The 19702-nt window shown below is 37.3% G+C and overlaps 1 protein-coding gene across 13 annotated transcripts in view; it reads right to left on the reverse strand.

Moving 5' to 3' along the window:
- Window positions 1–19702, reverse strand: part of LOC117426626 (nck-associated protein 5-like) — a 198279-nt gene that overhangs the window by 75812 nt on the left and 102765 nt on the right. For 12 of the 13 annotated variants that reach the window (XR_009330599.1, XR_009330598.1, XR_009330597.1 and 9 more), the window contains one exon: window positions 12880–13013. Coding sequence is in view for 8 of the 13 variants with exons in the window: in XM_034044399.3 (XP_033900290.3) it covers window positions 12880–13013 (134 nt within the window). In the remaining 5 variants the exon portion in view is untranslated. Of the gene's footprint in view, window positions 1–2079; window positions 2549–12879; window positions 13014–19702 lie in introns of those variants that run through there. The other variant, XM_059033892.1, reaches the window with a different exon arrangement.

A 19702-nucleotide genomic window follows, 5' to 3' on the forward strand; every position in this document is an offset into this window, starting at 1 on the left:
AAGATGTGATACCCAGACAGTTTACCAGATTTGATTGTCAAATAAAATACACAAGTGAAGTCCTTTTAACTGCTCGGGATGTAAATGTGTAACAGTTATAAGAAATATATTTATACAACAGGAACCTGCTTCAATGTAGACAGGGTAAAGGCAAGTCTATCCCTGTGAATCCTCATCGTTTCAGTGAAGTCACTGATCTTTCAGATGTCATCATCAGCATGAAGCCAGCAGCTCAGTGACAGCACGCCAACTACTAAATCAGGCAACAATCCCTGTGATCCATACATTCCCAGAAATCTGACCTCTTACATATCCTGTAAAGGTCTGTAATGAGTATGTCTAATCCTTTGCAGAACCAAATTTACAGCCTGGGAATCTATTGAAGAATTGACTGCAGTCTTAGTTCAGTTCCAGTATTAGGTTAGTATCATCTATAAGCTAAAATAACAGCAGGCTAAAACAAAGTGGACTTCAGTTTCTGCAGTTAAATATAGTGGTAATACTGTATAGTTCTGCGGTTTTTTGTATAAGGGATCAAAACAAGGTAAAACAGTTTAATACTTTAACATATACTAAATGTTGAATATACATCTCTTTCGCGGTATCTGTTTACACACATTTTTTTTTAAAGATAGCTTTTTTAAAGTGTACAATTGTTTGAAACTACAGTACCTTTTAGTCATACCTTTCAGTAGTACCTTTCAACAGCGCATATTCTGTATTCAAGTAAACTCTTTATTCAGCTAAGTGACATGCAGCTAAGTGTACTGCAAATCTACCTTTGCATACTTGACTTCCTTTTTACTTTAGACTGCATCGTACTGGGATACAGCACATGTAGTAGGTGTTACATAGTACAGGAAGCGTCCATGGAGTAGCTGGTTACTCTTTAGGGTAGCAGGAAATTATCAATTCATCTGTGCTGCTAAATATACAGTATAGCTGGGCTTTTAATAGCCACTGGTTATGGGGAGCAGGGAGCTACTTAACTAAAATTTCTGTGAAAGTTTTGTCAATAAAAAGCTCTCTGGTACTTTTAGCCATACAGAAAGGGCAAAGGTAACTTGACTAGACTTTCAATATACAGAGCCAGCTACTATTCCTTTCTGAAGTCTAAGAAGGTATTCATGCTGTTCAAAGGCAGCTCGGAGGAACCTTATCTACCTGCATCACTGATGACTTAAGCACACCGTCAACTTCACAGGGCATTTAATGTGGAGCAGCGCTAAAGAAAACAGGAGATGAAAAGGTCGCTACACTAGGTTTGTTTTGTTCTGCTTTGAATGAAGACATTTATTACCTCCTCTACTATGCTCACAGTGCTCCAGATTTCAAAAGTCCAAAAATATTTTTCAAAGCCACTTTCAATGATGAGGAACTAGTTTCCAAATACTGCACAATCACAGCTGAAGTTTTTGGACTTTTTTATGATTACTAGCACCAGAGCTGTGGAATGCACATTCCCGCTCATCAGTGGAACCAATTCCGGGCACACGGGTACCATTCTGAGCAGCAGCACGTTCCAGGGTATTTACATTTATTTGAAGGACAGCTTCCATTTAAATTGAGTTTGAAATTGGCGTTATTTGAAATAAACTAGCTGCCAATGCAGGGGAAATTTACAACATAATTGACAAATTGTAAAATACTTTTATAGTGCCATTTGACCAACTTCAACAGCCTAAAAACAACCTATAAAGAACCACATGAAACATCAAGTTCTTTGGCAGTGTTACAGTTCAGACGATTAGTATGCATTATTCCAGTTTATTATGTGTTATTTCATTTTTAAATGCACTGCTCTGTAAGTAATTCTACAGCATTAAAATTCACAGAAAAAAAAACATCACAGAGAGTAAAGGGAATGGCACAAGCCAAGCATAACAGCTAAACAGCAAAGCTGTAACAGTAGAGAGAGAGAGAGAGAGAGAGAGAGAGAGAGAGAGAGAGAGAGAGAGTTGAATGCATTAGAGAATACACTATTTTAAATTCATAAGAGTTAGATTTGACAGTACTGACAAGGAGCAGTAGGTAGGTAGGTAGGTAGGTAGGTAGTTAGGTAGGTGAAGTTCTCAGTACCTGGCAACAGCTTCTCTCAGCTTCTGCCTGAAGTCTCTTCAGAGCGGGATCTCAGTGGGCCTCTCCTCCTGCCTGGTGTCCTCCACGACATTGTCACTTACAGCTCCCTTCCCTGACTGGGACAGATGACTTCTCACAATAGGGCTTTCTCGAGGACTGAGCGGCTGCTGATGCTGCTGCTGCTCTTTTTTAAAGGAGCATTAGCTTGGCCCCACACTGTGCAGCCTAGGAACTCGTCCGCATGGAGCCTTTATTACTCATACATTTCAAATGTACTGCACACAGCGCACAGATTAAAAAATGAAACACCATGATTATTATACGAATTCATAGTTCTGAAGTCCTCATTCTTTCTCTTCATCACTCTCGTCCTGCTCTCAGCTTCAAATGTCCACTACAGAGCATTACTTCCAACCACAGGCTTGCCAGCATCTGACCTACATCATCATGTGGAATGCATCTCCCACTAATCCCAAAGTTTAATAACAAGATACTATGAAACCCTGAGCCTTGCCCCGAGCAGGGAAGCCAGCAGTCATGTGACTCACAGGAGTTTCCTCCCCTTTGAATTTCAGCTTGAGGGCTGCCAACTAAGTTGTTCCTTTGTGTGGAAGAATGCTTTTCTTTTACTGTCCTTTATGGAGCAAACACCACACACACACACACACACACACACACACACACACACACACTGTTAACTTAAAACACACGCCAAATCCCTGGGAGCAATGTACTCGATTATGTACAACAGTTGGTGTTGTAAAGCAACAGACATATGGGGAGGACAGTGTTACTAGACCCTAATATTTTGTTGAATTTATTGTTGTGTGAAGAATGAGTTGTGTTTTATTTATTTATTTTTTTTGCATTGTGTTTGCTACCTCCCAGGTGAGGAATACATACCACAGACAAACGACTGCATCATTTCAATGTAAAGCTCTCTTGAGTGGCAGTATGCTCAGTTAATAAGAAGGAATCTAACTGCTTAATAGGGCATTAACAAGAGGAATCAGTCTGCATGTCTTTTAAGCCCATGGCAGTGCGCCCTGCAGATAATGTGCTCTGTTTCGTTGAAACATAAAACTGAACCAACATTAAGCCTGGAATGTATTATTTTAAGAATTCTTTTTTTTTTTTTTTAATAATCCAACATAATTTAATTCCACTACTGTATACCTCTTCCATCATTGAACTCTAGATATTTAGAGAACGCTTTCTAAACATTTGAAGAAGCTGTGCCTGGCTTTTGCAAGCAACAAAATAACCAACCGTTTTGGCACCACCAAAGTATCAAAAATTGCATTCGGAAATATTTGTTTCTACCCAGTGTATGCATTTAGTTTTAATATATAACTATAAACTGATCTTCTTACCTGCTGTAATCCCTGCATTTATTTTCTTAATACCACCAAACATTTCTTAAGGATGCATGCAATTGCTTTCACTAGCAGATTGTTTCCCTTTAAACACCACTGTAACAAACAAAATGCCTTTCTCAATGCTAAAGAAAAAAAAAACTTACTAACTTTTCAGATCCACTAAATACGTACAGTGCATGAACTGTACAAATCTATCCTGCATTACTATGCTTTGGCAGTAAGGAAGGAGCAAACCTCAAGACTGGGTGGAATCGGTCTTTTTCCAATGTCAATGAAGGCTTCTGAAGGGAACATAGAATGCCAACATTGCTGTACCATAAGATGAACATACACATCAAAGTAACAAAGTAAACTAACTTGAATATGTACAGTGAATATACTGTCAACCCAACTTGCAAGCACAGAGACAATATGAGGCGCACATCAACTGATGCCATGGTTATGAAATGTAGATAAAAAGCAAAGAGCTGGACACCTAGCCTGAGGTGGCTATGCAGATTTACTGTACTTCTTTACTTAATAACATGGTCAAACAGAAATGTGATGGAGGTACTCAAGTGAGGACTTTTATGTTTAAGAGCTGAAAAAGAAACACAGCAGGCACGTGACATACTGCTCAGTGGGTTAGAATTGTTTATAGTAGCCAGGTCTTCTGGCAAAACGGCCTCAGGGTGATGTCATAAAAAACAATGGAACCCTTCTTTACACTGGCCTGGAGCCTTGTTTACTTTAGGAGTTACAGAAAGAATACCACGTCACCCTGCACTTTATACTACAACATTTAAAGCAATTGTGTTTGCATGTTCCAGGGTTCAATCTTTCCATTATTCAGTGTGTTAAAGTGCACTGTTCCTGCGGATCACATGTTTGTCTGTGCAATTTTTATACTATACAATGGAAAGAAAACAAGAGATTATAAACTCCAAATCAGCATCAGCACACATTTTTTAAACAAGTAAGAAATATCTTAATACTACTTACAAGACCCTAAATTAATATCTGGGATGTTTAGTTCTGGAATTTTTTGGGGGAATGTTTCCCTTTCAGAAATTGTGCAAATAACATGGAGTAAAGCTTTGATAATCTGGTCCATATTAGACCATTTCTTCACCGAAGGGGTGATTAGCAACAGGCAGTCTTGTGTAATGATCCAGGAGACTACGGGTTTGAATGCCATTCCATCCACCAATTTATTGTGTTATTTACCAGAAACAAACACAGTATCTGTGTTTCCTTTTTTAAAAACCAACACCTTTAAATAACTGATCGAGTTTATAGGATTGATACAGGCTTATCCCCTTCACATTCACCTTTTACATTGGAATAAAGCACATTAATGGGGTGAAATATTAAATAAAATCCTGATATGTGACCAAGTTATCTGCTGAACCTTAAAGGATTTGATTAAACTGACCAGGCAGATGGCCCATCTGTTAAGGGCAAGAAGCCACCGATCCTTCAGTAACTGCGTTAAGTCTGCAGGCAACAGTAGATACTGAATTTCCTGGACCAGAAGAGTTTGGATTACTATCACTATAGGTCCTTTTCACACAACTTGAACTCATGCCTATTTAACAAATGTTACTTCAAAGTGTGTGTTTTATTAATTAAAAAAAAAAAAAGTTTGATATCAATTAAACTTTTGTTTTTCTTTGGCTTCTTTAACAGCAGTCTTTGGAACAGTTTCATGAATGTCAAACTTTGTTTTCATTCATAAACTACATAGACTGAAAAAAAACAACCTTTTTTTAAATAGCTCAGGGAATTAAAAGCATGAAAACAGCCCTTTCTCCTTCCAGTCAATAACAATAAGTTACATTTTAAAAGTATTAGTCGATTTGCCTTCCTGAAGGACAGTTGTTATTCAGTTCTATGATGGCTTAAATGGCTTAATTTTCATTACAATCCCTTACTGAGAAAAGATGATGTCACTCAGATGCACTTCATGTAAACTGAGGTGGGGGTGGCAGGGTGGGAGTTACGTGACTCATGCCCCCTCCCTCCCCCCTTTCTAGTATAATAAATGATTGCTGATTACCACTAAAACAAAGACTCACAGATTTCTATGGGTTCATTCACACATAATCCAAATGAGTGACAATTTCCGTCTAAATAGAAGCCATTTAAAACGTCTACCATACCACATGTAATTGCATGTATTAAAAAAAAAACATCAATAACAAAAGAAGGATCTATTTTTCACAACTAGTCTCACTTTAGCTGACAATTGCATTTCCCATTCAACCATCGCAGAAAATTAAGATAATTACTTTTTTTGTCTGTCAAAACTTTTCAAACCTGTGAAGGTCTTTGTATAACAATACTATCCAAAGAAAGCGATCATGTTTTTTTTTTTTTTCTTGCATACAAAACAGAAATCTGGACTATGTAGTCTATGGCAATTGTACCATTTAAATAAAGCCAAGAGGCATCCATATTATGCTTCTGTTATCTTTGGAGTTTTTCTACAGGAAACAACAAAGGGGATATGTCTGTGAGGAGTGTGCAGTAAATGGTTTGTGGCCCCCATAGAGAGTTCTCTGTCAGATCTCTTCAGCCCTTGAGTTTGTAGGGAGTTGTAACAGTAGTGTAACAGTACTGTATGCCTGGGCTGATTATGCTAATTCCCGCCCACAGCCTTCAAAGTCAATTAGTTAAAGTAAGTAACCTGAGCAAGAACAATCCGAGCAGAATACAAGAGACTATTCATCGGATGACCATGTTGGTCTGCAGAGATCCTAAGGCTTTGGAATGACCTAATGTTTCAACCAAATAATATTTTATAAAAAGGCCACAGGGGCTATTTAAAAAACCCATCCTGTCACTATCCTGTAGCCCGTGACATTTAAGGTCATTCAGTGGAACAACTGCGTCTTTAATCAAACTGCTGCTTCTCTTATGTGTTAAATAGAGGCAATATCCCAATTTGTAGAATAAAAACCTACAATAAATAAACTACCTTTTTGTTTCGTATTGAATATTTTTTTAAAAAAATAAATAAAAAGGAAACAACACATTTCTAAAATATAGCATTTGTTTATTAAAAAGAATAACAAGGGTAGTCATTGATACTTAATTACTCATTTAATTATACTGGTATGTTTATTTTTTATTTTTTATTTAATCAATTACCTAGTTCACATGTAGTTTCAAAATACAATAAGCACAGATAAATTAAAAAAAAGTCAATGTCACTGAAGAATCTCCATTCCTTAAATCAAAGCAAACATTTCAAATACAGTCTTGCTATCTAAGTAACGAAACTGTAAGGCTTTTGAAACAATTGCCTATATATTGCCCTGGCCTTGTAGGGAGTAACTAGTTTTTCATAACTCAGAGTGCAGCTGTGATGATAATACGTTTGTTTTCGCATAAGTTGTTTCTGCTTAATATAAGCTGTTTTGAGCCATAACTAAACCAATTAAAACTGGTTCTAAAACCACTTACTTTTGTTAAAAGTGACATGTTATCATTTTAGGTAAAGTGTCACGGAACACCTAATAACTCAATATACAAATGGAGCACCAGGTTTTTCCAGTTTTTATTGTTTCATCAGCCATTTGTTCCTTTCCATTATGAAACCCCTTGCTTATGTGCCCTTTAAATGGTAAAGAAATCATTGAAACTATAAACATTGTGTGATGTTCCTGTTTAATGTAAGCTCTAAATCAATGTAGGATTAATGAACTTAAAATTAAGCTGTACATAGCTGGTGTACATCAGCAGTTTGCAAACCCCAGTCTTGTCGTTTGACCTTGTGATGTGTAGGTATAGCACTCTGCTGCCTGTGAGAATTTAGCAAAACTCTTAAATGTAACTTCTTGTTACTTGGTTTCTGCCGACCATGCTGAAGTGAAGAAACAAAGATGTTAACTATTAATGCGTTTTGTCTCACACCATGCTAGGGAAATAAGACCAAATTTGGTCAAGGAAATTACGTAAGCTAGCTGTATATCTGTGCTGTACAAAAGTAATTTCTTTGCTCAGCTCAGAAACTTCAACACTGATGCCACCTCATATACCATCTCTGTCCCAGGACAGCTCAACTGAGGCCTGTGTGTGAGATCGATGATGTATCACATTTGATTTGATTTGCTCCTGTTTGTATTTTGATTCTTGAATAAACTCTTTACGATTGACTTTATCTGAAGAAGACTGATTGATTATTTTATGAAGATAACGAACCTTACAAAACTGATATGACAAAAACAAGTCAAATGGTTTCTGATTCATCACATTAGGTGGCGATTGTTATCTGTTTATAGAGGGTTTCCAAGATTTAACAGAGACCTGTCATTTAAAGTCCACTGTCTTGCTTGAGCACTTACCTAACTTAGAAATACAATAAGTTGATTAATAATAAACAAATCTCCCATTATATGAGTGCTGCAGTGCTCTGATAATTATAGCTGAGCAAAGTACTGTTTGGATGAAACTGCAATTCCTGATTTTGATCGAGGAGGATGTGAGCTCTCGCTGTGATGATGTCGTATTCATTAGTCTTTCTCTGGAAAACATTAACATTTTGCAGATTGCTGAAGCAACAGACTGCTCTGGCATTTGTGTTAGCAATCATATTACAGATGTGTAGATTGTCTATGGAAACAGGGTGACTTGTCAAATACATGTGGAAGCAGGGTAATGGGATAATCACACAGCACTGCTTATCAGTGGGTCTTCTACGGCGGTTTTGTGGTGCAATAGCTATTGGCTTATTTGTTAAAATTAGTTTTTCCCATTTAGCTGTATCTCTATTAATGTTTAAAAAAACATTCATGTTTTTCATCCAGCTGTAGCTCTATAACGCTTGAATGTGTTAAGTCCTTGAGTTTTAAATTAGTTTTGAATTTAATTTGAATATAATTATTTGTTCAGTGAACATTTGCCATTAAAATCTGTTGGATGAGACAGTGATATGAAATGTTGGACCCTTTTCATGAAACCCTTATTTATTTATTTTTTTTATAATAGATTAATGTTAGGTGCATGCCTCACTAATCTGTGCTCAGTTACAGAAGAACACTAGGCTGGTCCAAAGAGCAGAAAACCAGCGTTGGAGAGCTGAGTATGTTTTGCAGGCCCGAAGACTGGAAGGAAATCAATTAATTCTTATTATTTACACTAGAGAGGACATGGAAGGCTTTACAATCCTTTTTAATCCTACCTAAAGCTGTTTCACTCCCATGGGGCCAGCTCATGGGCACTGGGAATCCTAACATAGTCATGCTTCAGGCAAGTTCAGTCAGCAGCAACTAGAATCTGAGGTTATATAATTTTACTAAATTACAATTATAAAATACTGTAACTCTTTTCCGCCTGCAATTATAAGACCTAAACCCCAAATTAAAGTGTTCACAACACAACTGTACCCAATATAACCAATAGTAGGCAATCAATTTTCTTTTTTATTTGTACACGTTTTGTTCAATCTTCACTGGAGCCACACACATTTCTAGTGATGTGTCTACAGGACCACAAGCTTTACACAACTCTAGTTAAAAGAAAATGATAAACATAAAAACCTAAATGACATCCACACGTTCACCCTCCACAGTTAGGAAAGAAATGTCACTTGATATAGTCCATTAATTTAAATCTGCCAGGTTGTAATCATAAAGCATTAGTGGCATGCCATTAATTGTATTGCAGTCTTAGCGGTCTTATTTACTGACTTCTGGATAGGACTAATCTTTGAAAACATGTACAGTATAAGAGAACCGAAGATGTTCTGTGGAGAGCCATTAGAGTCTGCGTATTGCCAATTTCAATATCATCTTTGCTACTTTGGTAGGAGCTGAATTGTATCCAACTAAGTAATTTTCAACCATACAGTCTGCACCATACTTTGAATCACAAAGGCTGAACTCTAGCTACATCTTTCTCACAGTCGTTGATTGCTTAACAAGGCTTTTAGAATTCTACTTGGCAATACTGAAGGGACAAATAATTGTCCTCAGCGGTCTAGTAACTTTCTCTTGTATGGAGTGTGAAGGTTTCCATGGAAACCAGGATCGTACTAAGGGGATAGGTAAGCCGAATTATATTCTCCTAAGAGCTGCTGGAAGAAAAAAAGCCAAAATGAGAACCTGCAGTGGCAAACCTGCCAAACTTCCTTTTCCTGTAACCATAAGAGCTCAATTTCTAAAAAGGTCTACCTGACCATGAAGTGGCAATGATCTATTTCTTTTTCTACATGGAATATTCCATAATGGATAATTCAGCTTTAGTTTGTGGTTATGGCCTACACAGGTGTCAAAATTGCTTTGCCTATAAATAGCACATACAACTCTCAAATAAAATGCTGCAATACATTTGTGGACATACAATATGCTCAAATTAGGTAAAGACATGTGGATCATTGAAACCGGGCTAAAACAAGTTGTGAAGTTCAACAACAAAAATACACATTAAAAGTGATTGAAGTAGGAATGGTGTCACAAGCAACAACAAATGCTGTGCCCAGTTTCTGTTTTAACAGCTAATGTTTTTATACAGTAGGTGCAGATTCGAGTTGCTACTGCACGATATAATACTGCTGATAAGAAGCTTAGTTTAACTGCAGACAAGGATATCCCTCAGAATCCCCAGAACCAGTTAATAAGGCCTTCCTTAAGGCTATAGGGTATTAAGTACGGAAAATACTGTACATTGCTTGCTAAATTCCACAATTCAATTTGGGGCATGACATCATAGTTTCATATTTACTGCAAATAGAAAAGTGTTACTGTTTTGTCCTTAATTTCCCATTGCAGCCAGGAGGGAGGTAGCACAATTCTAAACAGCTGCTTTTATTCAATTCTTGAAGCTGTCCCATGACCTAACTCTTTTTTTGCTTAAATAAAGAAAAACACTATTTGATACACAGCAGTGGGGTGTGTTTTCTAATCTCTAGACTCTTATTTATGTGCCTGTTTCAGTCCTGTCTCTTTCTAAACTTTTCCATAAAAGTCTGTTATGCAAGTGTTACAATACTGGCATGCCAGATGATTTGAAACAGATGCAATCAGGCTTTAGTTAGTGTAATTCTTGTTGGCATTCTAAAAAAAATGATGTTTATATATTTGGTGTAAACCATATCAAAGGTCACTTGGCAAGTCAGCAGCAAAAAAGATTCCTCTAAAGCTGAGTCCACGTGGCTTCAAAGGTGTTAATAAACACATGGATGACTGCAGGAGCACATGCACTACAGATTGTAATAGTCAGGTAGCAAAATTCAGAACCATCTGCACTGCAGCTGACTCTCTATTCTGGATATTCTTCAAAGAAACAAAACTCTAAGAAGGTTCTGAGACTATAAAACAACAAAAAAAACAATAAATCTTTATGATATTTAAAAAAGGATATGTGACTGTAGGACCTTTTGTTTTTATATAAGGTAGACTAAGACATTCTCATATTGTTCCAGCCCACCTTTATGACTTAAAATTAAAAGCTTTACTGTTTCAAAAAGGCCTGTTTTTAAAGAATGAATTCCTTTATACGCTTGGATACATTGTACAGCAATTTATATGCATTCATTCTCAATGTGCTATTCACTCTTCTGCTTTGCTGGTTTTACTTAGAAAGAATGATCTCTGATTGCAATCTTCAATAGCAGTGAAAATGTTAAGGTTTTTGAATTGCATTTTAAGTTCCCTCAACAAGATGAAGACATTGTACCATCAAGCTTCTTATTAATTTTATTGCGTCAAATATTACTGACAAACTTGCTCATAAAGCTCTTGTCTTAATGGGCATGCATATCAATGTGGGTTCCTTTTTTTCTGTCAGTACTTTAATTATAGTCTCCTTGAGAAAGATGTTGGCACAATAGCTCCTTACAGTGCATATCGCTGGACTCAGCTCTTATATAAAGAACCTTGGTTAAACTTTAAACTCTAAAATTAAAATGCTGAGTTGAATTTTGAGGGGTGATTTTGATATGTTGAGAGCGTAATGTTTACTTTGCTGACAGAGTCGCAGTGTACATACCCTAAGCCTCCCATGACATCCCTGACATCCAGATCTGACACCAACCTCCCTCACTGCTGTTGATAATCATTGAGTAAGGGTCACATGACCCTTCAGAACTATATAATCACCCTGGAGTCTTATAATGTTGAATGAGTGCCATCCTGGAAAAATATGGCATGCAGAAAAAGGGGTGAAAAGGCGATCCCAAAAAGACATAGCTGATAACAGCAGAGTGAAAAAACTTTTGGCTGTCTTTGAGTAAACAAATGATTCTGTTTTGCCAGTGGCAGACACAAATTACTTGTTTCTTTCCCATGGACCACATACAAGAGCCCTTCATGGCAAATAGGAGATATATGTAAATAAAAATAAAAATAAATAAATAAACAGAACAGCACCAATTACTCGGCATCACTGTCAGTAAGTACAGTGAAATACTGCCGGCTATTAACTCCAGCCACCTCAACCCCCCCGACAGGTGTGTGCTCCCAACTGAATCCCCCCTGAGCACACTGAATAATGCAACGCTTGGAGTACAGCAATTTAACGTTGAGCACATGTGCGACGCAAGCTGAAAGCATAATTTAATGAGGATCACAGCACATCACACTTGTCAGACCCCCTACAGGGCCCTGATGGATTGTTTCCTACTTGTCCAACAGCAAGGTTCCTAAAAAGCCCCAGGCTGTTTCCTAGTAACAGATGCAGGCCTCTGGAAACAGAGGCCGAGTGGCTAGCAGTTCCTGCCTGCCCTGTTTTATAAAACAAAATGCTTTTTCCAAGACCTTATTACAGCAGCCAACCATAAAAAATAAAGCCCGTGGCACATATCTGACCTAAGAGACTGTAGGACTAGTCATCTTAAACAGCATTTGTGCATAACTGGTTATTTATATAAAAACAACACAAAGAAAGGGAGAAATAAAGAATAGTATATTTTTGGTTGCAAGTATTTAATTAGTTATTGCTATAATGTTTTACACGATCTGTATACCAGAAATATACTTTATATGCAAGAGGATTTAATGTTTTAAAAAGGCATTTTAGAAGAGGGTTTAATACACACTTTATCTCAGCCAACTGCATAGTTACCAATAGTCTGGAAGCAAAGAAATTACACAAACTGATTTAAAGTCATCCAGTCTTCGACTTCTGTTTGTCAGACATTCTTTATATTGGAAGACAGCAAAAGCAAAAGCACAGGACCAGCAGTTATAAGATAGCCTCTGGATACTTTTTCTCATTATGCTGTGTCTGGCTTGTTACATTTGTACTGGCTTAAGGCAAGGCAGTCAAACTTTTGTAATCAGAACCTATGTATAAAACTGTTTGAGAGAATGTCTAAGAGGCTGGTTGAAAATAACTCCTCTCTCAGTACTGATGAAATATCCTGTATAGTGGAGACATCAGCATACTGTAATAAAGGACAGAAGGAGACATGGTCTTGGACAGTATGTTGGTCTTGTACCTGGAGAGCTGCTGCTGCAATGAAAGCATGTGAGCTGTGCTCTGCTCCGACTCCACTGTCACCTCCCCTAGCCGCTTCTCACTCTCGAGTCTCAAACGTCTTTCTTCCTCCAACTCGTGTATCAGCTTCTCTCGCTGCAAAAAAAACAAACAGAAATGAATCTGTTAATCACATTACTCCTGATAACTCCAGCTTCCCAGACCTCATCCACCCATAACTTGAAACACTCTTCTTCAGTACCTGCAGTGATAGAGTGTAGGCTACACCAGCAGGAACGGTCAAGATCCTGGGGGGGACTATAAAAGGTGACTTATAGGTAACTAATAGCAGAGCTGGGATTGGCAGACAAGATTTAACCATGAGGCCACATTAGCTATGATTTACATTCTAACTCGAAGCCGCTAAAACTGAATATTCAAATTCCTCAGATTTTAATAAGAACCTCTTAGTGTCAAAATGATTTCACTTAGCCTCTTAAAAGCAAGTTTTTGCTCCTTTTCACATTCCAATGGGTCTTGTCCTATAAGGCTAAAGCCTATTTAGAAGAGCTTTTGCAAATAGAGAGAAAGGCATTTGGCAAAGGAATGAATGGTGCATTTTAGTTCTGCACACTTAAAAAAGATTAGAAAAGCAAAAGCCATCATATGCACTGACTGTAACAGGTAAATATTTGGGGGATGGGTGTGATGCTTTTAGACATTAATATGTTGCTTAGATGATATGCAAAAATCATCATTCTGTTAATAGTGTGTTCTGCACTGATGAACAGATTTTAAAGCTTTGCACAGCTGAAGTATTACCATTCCCTATTTACAGACTGTGACAAACCGAGGTGCGCTTACCATATGCAGGACCGTGTTTTTGTGTAAAGAGAAACCACTTGACAACAGATCGAATGCTAAACAGGGCGGTGCCTGTATATTTGTACAAAACAAAAACAAAAAAGTACTAACTCCACCAAGGAGTACTAGCTAAACTTTGTCAAGTTCCCTAACTATTACCGGACAGCTAAGCTGTTTACCGGTTTCCAAAACCTAGATACTTTTACAAGAGTATCAAACACAATACCTGTCAGGTCTGCCCCACCCCTGTAACTATGAGAGTTCCAGCAGTGTTTCATGCAGTGTAATGCAGCAGTATTTCATAAGGCATCATCATTTATTACAGCCTGATTCAAAGGAACAAAACAAATCAGCATGAAGACATTGCTGAATAAGTAGGTGCAAAATGGTAGGTTGCAAGGGACTGGATGAAATATGTGTACACTTGAAACAGAGTTAAATAGGGAATAAAGGATTTTCTGTCAAATGAGCCACATGTAATAATCATAACAAAGTAGTAAGTACAGGGGAGGGGGGTTAATATCCCAGGCAAACAGGAAATTGATTTCGAAAAATGCTTGTTTTATTTATTTTTTTAATAGTATAGAGCCAAAATGGCCATGTTGGCGAAACAGCTGAACTCAACTGAACTGTATGTAGGTTATATATACTGTATGATAAGGACTGCAGCATGTGTTGTTTTATAAAAATCATGTGCTGATGTGTTCATATAAAAATGTTAACTTATTGAACTTTAAACCTAAACACAATCAAAGATAATCATAGATAAACCTGATGAACCCCACCCGCCCCCCGCTGCCCACCCCCCAGCAATCAGTACAAATCTGGAGCTTCCGTTGCTATATGAGAGGCCTGGGATAATCTGTGCAAAATGAAAATGCATCCTCATAGCTTTGTGACAGTAGACTTTGACAAAATTGTAACTGTCTCAAAAATATAAATGCATGCAGTTGCACGCTGGATATTTTAAAAGCACCCAGAAAACAAGATTAAGAAATTGTGTGGAATTATTTGATCAACTGGGTTTACAAACCACATCAGAGTAAGGGAGGCCAAAAGCTCTGAAAATGTGGCTCACAGCCCAATACTGTGTCTCATTATACCACAAACCTCTTCTAATCTTTATTGCACAGGCATACAATTTCACTGACTGCAGCTGTGTACCAACTGTAAAACCAGTATCTGAGATTTAAACAGTGTGGCAGTGAAAAGGACACTGGTAATGGAACTTAGAAAATCATAGGATACAGCTGTGTACAAAATATCACGCACTAACTCTGATCTGTCTCTATAGCCCATATGAGGCCAGAGGTCCATCTCCTGATCATTAAAATAAGCATAATTTATATAACCCTGAAAATGTGAAGTCACTACCTCAAGAAAAGAGTTGCGTCCAAGTGATTGTATTTCCAACTCTTTCTGGGAAGTTGGAGGCGAACTCTGGCACACAGCAGGAATGTAATGGATTGAGGTACGATATAAATCCCTTCCTTGCCAATCATTGGATGTATTGTATATCGAGGGACAAATAAGATACTAGCTATTTGTTTGACGATTTCATCTGGCATTGGAAGTGCCTAAAATATGCTTGATGTTTCCGCGATTTGATTTAAGGTTAAAGTTACATTTCAGTCATCACCTCTTGATAACTTTGTAAAACTTTTAAAACATTCCTGTGGCCTCAAAAGGGCACTCAGACATTCAGCTGGTACACCAGATTGTAACCATTTACTTGTCCCCTACAACTCAGCCCTCAGAACCACAGAAATAACACATAATAAATAGGCTATTTCTTACATGCCCTGGGGGCTGTGTTGCAAGGGGATGGTTTGATGGTTAAAATCTGTTGTACCAGCTGAATTTTTAGACGTCTGAGTTTTAAACGTCCGAGTCACCAAGATGACTAAAATAGAAAACTACAAACAAGATGAGCAAGAAGAAGAATGCATTTCTTAAGATAACTGTACTATTACTGTGGCATTTGTGAAGGGGAAAAGCTTAGCCACGCATTCCTCTTTTGGGATGCTCAGTAAGCATGACAATTATAATCAAATGTATGTTGGGTGTAAGCACTAGGAAACTTCTGCTGTAATGAACCATTCCTGCTATAAATCTTTCACACTTTATCAATAAAATGTCGCCCCTGCACATGATTTAAAGTTGGTAGTTAATCATCTGAAAGTTTGGGCTGGAATCTGTGTTATTTCTCTTATGATTTTGTTTCGGAAAGCATACTGAAAATGAATGTCACATTTCTAATAAATAAAATACATGGATTTCTTTACCGGGGGGGGGATGGGGGGGGATGCAGGTTAGAGGCAATCCTTACATGCAATATAAATATTTCAAAAGTGAGATCCTTCATGATGTAGCTTCATGATGTAATAATAATAAGTCTTTGGTATACATACTGAGTTACCGATACCTCTTACTTGATAGGAATCTCGCTATGTATTTATTTGTTGAGGGAAGCTACATTATATGGGTCTAGTTTAACACCCTAACTTGTCACAGGCAGCCCTGTTTAGAATGTGCTATTTTAAAGCTGATGTCATATGTTTCACAGAATTAGACCAGGCACCCACGCCTAAACCCAAGAATTAGTTTATGCTGGTGTGTGTGTGTGAATGTGTTCTGTTTTGATTTGTGGATGCTTTTTTAATCTGTGTAACATGCATAAACTCACTGAAGCATTACATTGATTCTGTTTAGAAATGTTCCATTCACAGATATACAATAGGTCAATACACAATTCTTTACTTTTTGTTACATCGCAGAGTTTGCACTTTTCTGATTTAATGAAAGGCAATACCTAAACAGAACCCTTTGATTCAGCCCACAAAAACATTACAAATCATTCCTGTAGTTAAATACAGTACTCGTCCTGTCCTCTATGACTGATTACCCTAAATGTCTTAGAACCCTATTTATTAGCCTAAATTGAAATTAGCCAATCCATTTCACTAGAAAATGTACCGTTATAAAATTTGACAGTTCGATAATGCACACTGTACCACATGCATGACTTTTTTTCTGAAAGACACTGCAGTGGCTCGATACCGCCACCCAGTGGAAGAAAATGGCCACTTTAAAATTTCAGTTCAAGGTGATGCAGGCATACACTGTTAAACCTCAAAGTCCTTCTAAATAAATTAAATCAGGTTGCATTAACTTAAAAATTCAAATTTTATTCATAACACTGATCCATTTTAAGCTGAACATTCAAATTTACTTTAGTTGTTCAAACGTAAATGGTATAAGTAGAATCAGGGGACTAGATTATATGTTGTTGTTGTTGTTTTGTGTATGTGCGGATGCACAAGTGTGTTGTGTTTGCTTGTCGCTTGTGCCCCCGCCTGCTCCCTTACATGTGTTCTCCTTGTGTTGTGTCTGGCCACCCCCGTTCGGTGGTCAGTCTGCGGATGTGACCTCCCTCCCTTCTCCCTCTGTCTACATCTCTGCATCTGTCTAGTTCCAGCACTTGTAAATGCTGCCATAAGCACATAAGCAGAAGTGCTGCACTGGCACCTAATAAAATAACTTGCTGATTGCACATTCTGTTGCCTCAGCTAACTTTTTATTGTTTAAATGAAATTAAAATGTTAAAACTAACTTGACTATTAAGAAGTAAATCAAACTCAAATGGATTAAGTTACATGAATATACATGTTATGAGTTTAGTCAGCCCCAGGGAAAGTTGTCGTAACAAAAACGAATGAGTAGCTAAACTTAATTATATTAAGGCAATGAGTTTACTCAATTTTTTTGAGTAAACTTGACTTATCAGGGTTTACAGTGTAACATTACCATAATGGTCTAATTCTGAAGGGTTTTAAAATGTCAAATAATAACCCTGTATTAAATAATGTATGCTACAGATGTATTCTGGATCCCTCTGAGGTTGCAGTGGGTTTAATACCTAGAAGAACATTTTAATTGTAGTTCTGAAGGCATGTTTTATTAAAGTGGAACTATCAAGGGACAATCAATCACGCAAGCAAAGATTAGTATACAAAGAAAGAAACAAAACTGGACAGACAGGTCTATAAAAGGCTCAAAGACTCCCTATATTTCAAGATCGAAACTACAACTTGGGCATCATGGTCTTTATCACGGTTTTCAAGGGAAGGTCATACTGCATATGTGTAGCCCTGTCACTATCCGTTCTGCTGTAACCCAAAACGTGAAACATTTTATCATGAAACCCCTAAAATTAAAGTGTGACTGTTTTCAAATGAGATTAAATATAAACTCTCTGATGTCAAATCTCATGATGCGTTTCCCCCCCATTATCTGTTTTAATATAACAATTCCCAAGCTGCATTTAACTATACAAAGTTGTGAATACACAGTTTGGTCTGAATGGGATCAATTTACTGGAATCCCACAAACCTCAAGGACAGAGGACCTCCACGAAGTAAAGGTCTGCCTTTAACAGTGCTTCCCCGCATACAAGATCTGGATAAAACTCTGCTGAAAAGCTGTTTAATTATGTGAAGCACGCTGCCAGGCCGCATAAAATCCAAGTCACCACTAAAACCTCTCATGGTCTTGAAGAGACCAATAAATTGCAGGGTACTATGTGAACCAGTCTTACAGTCTTTCAGAGAGACCTACACGAGACATAATGGTGGTAATAAATTCACCACTCCAGTAACATAAACCACCCGTCAGCATGCTTGAAGCATGACAAACATCTGTATCGGAGTGAGTCATTTCTCTACTTTTAAAGGTTTGCTTAACCCTCCAGAGTGAGGTTACCCAGCAGACTGGGTATTTAACACGAGGGAAACAAAGACCTGCTGTTTACAATTAAGAGACATCCCATTACATCATTCAGCTTTCCCTCATTATCAGTTCGCTCCCCCTTCAGTACCTTTGAAAGAAGTTACATTCTGCTCTGTCAGGATAGTTTATAAATCAGATATCAAGAAAGGCATGATTTACTTCAAAAGACCAATAATACAACAGTGTGGTAACATGAAGAGAAATAAAGAAAAAAACACACTGGAAATAACACATCAGCCAAGAGACATGGAAGTGACAGAGAAGGTTAATGCAGCATTGTGCTTCCATCTAGCACATACAGTACATACGTGGAAAGCAGCCCAATAGAAACATGTTATATATTTCTGCATTTCCATTAGAAAAAGTCTATCAGTGACATATGTCCCCCGCCATGGCTTCAAAAGCAAAAGTTGAGATATGAATAATATAAAGAAAATAGATATCCATGACCTACATCTGCTGTGTGCACATGTACACATGCTTCATCACAATTAGAATATCTAGATATATGTAAACAGACTTTCATACATCCCATATGTGCGTATGGGGATAAGAAAGCATGATGTCTGGTTTCTCTTGCATTAGAATCTGCAGAATAGCTCTCATTCAGTGGGCATGTCAACATTTTACATTATAAAGCATACACTGGATCCTGATCTGGAATCAACCCTTGAGAAAAACAAAATTGAGTTTTTGCTCTAAATATATGAACACATAACATGTTAGTGGTAATGGTGGTAGCTGTGGGCTTGTTCTTCTGGTATCATATTCCCTTTTACATAATGGCCCTGCTAGTTGATGCCATCTCATAAAAACATTACAGAATTGTAACTCTGAGTGTTACAACAACAATTTAAAAACTTTGCTGGCAAGCACTATGTTTAGTTGTGTTTAAACTTTATGCAGTCTGTCTAATTTGCAGGGTTTTTTACATTTTTTTTATTTAATCAAATATTCACGTATAAAATCGGTATTATTTTTGGAGTATAACCAAGCTATTTTAATACAGAACAGCTGAACAGTTTCTTCATCTTAGACATTTAGTTCCTTTTGCCAAAATAGTTATTTTTCTATCATTCTGTAATTGTTAGCATATTTAGCTTCTGTAAATGAGTTTAATATCAGTACAGTATACTGGGTATAATACAGTTTACTGCAGAGAATTAACATAATTTAAACTAATCATTATATGG

The sequence above is a fragment of the Acipenser ruthenus genome, chromosome 11, assembly GCF_902713425.1.
Source record: "Acipenser ruthenus chromosome 11, fAciRut3.2 maternal haplotype, whole genome shotgun sequence".
NCBI lineage: Eukaryota > Metazoa > Chordata > Actinopteri > Acipenseriformes > Acipenseridae > Acipenser > Acipenser ruthenus.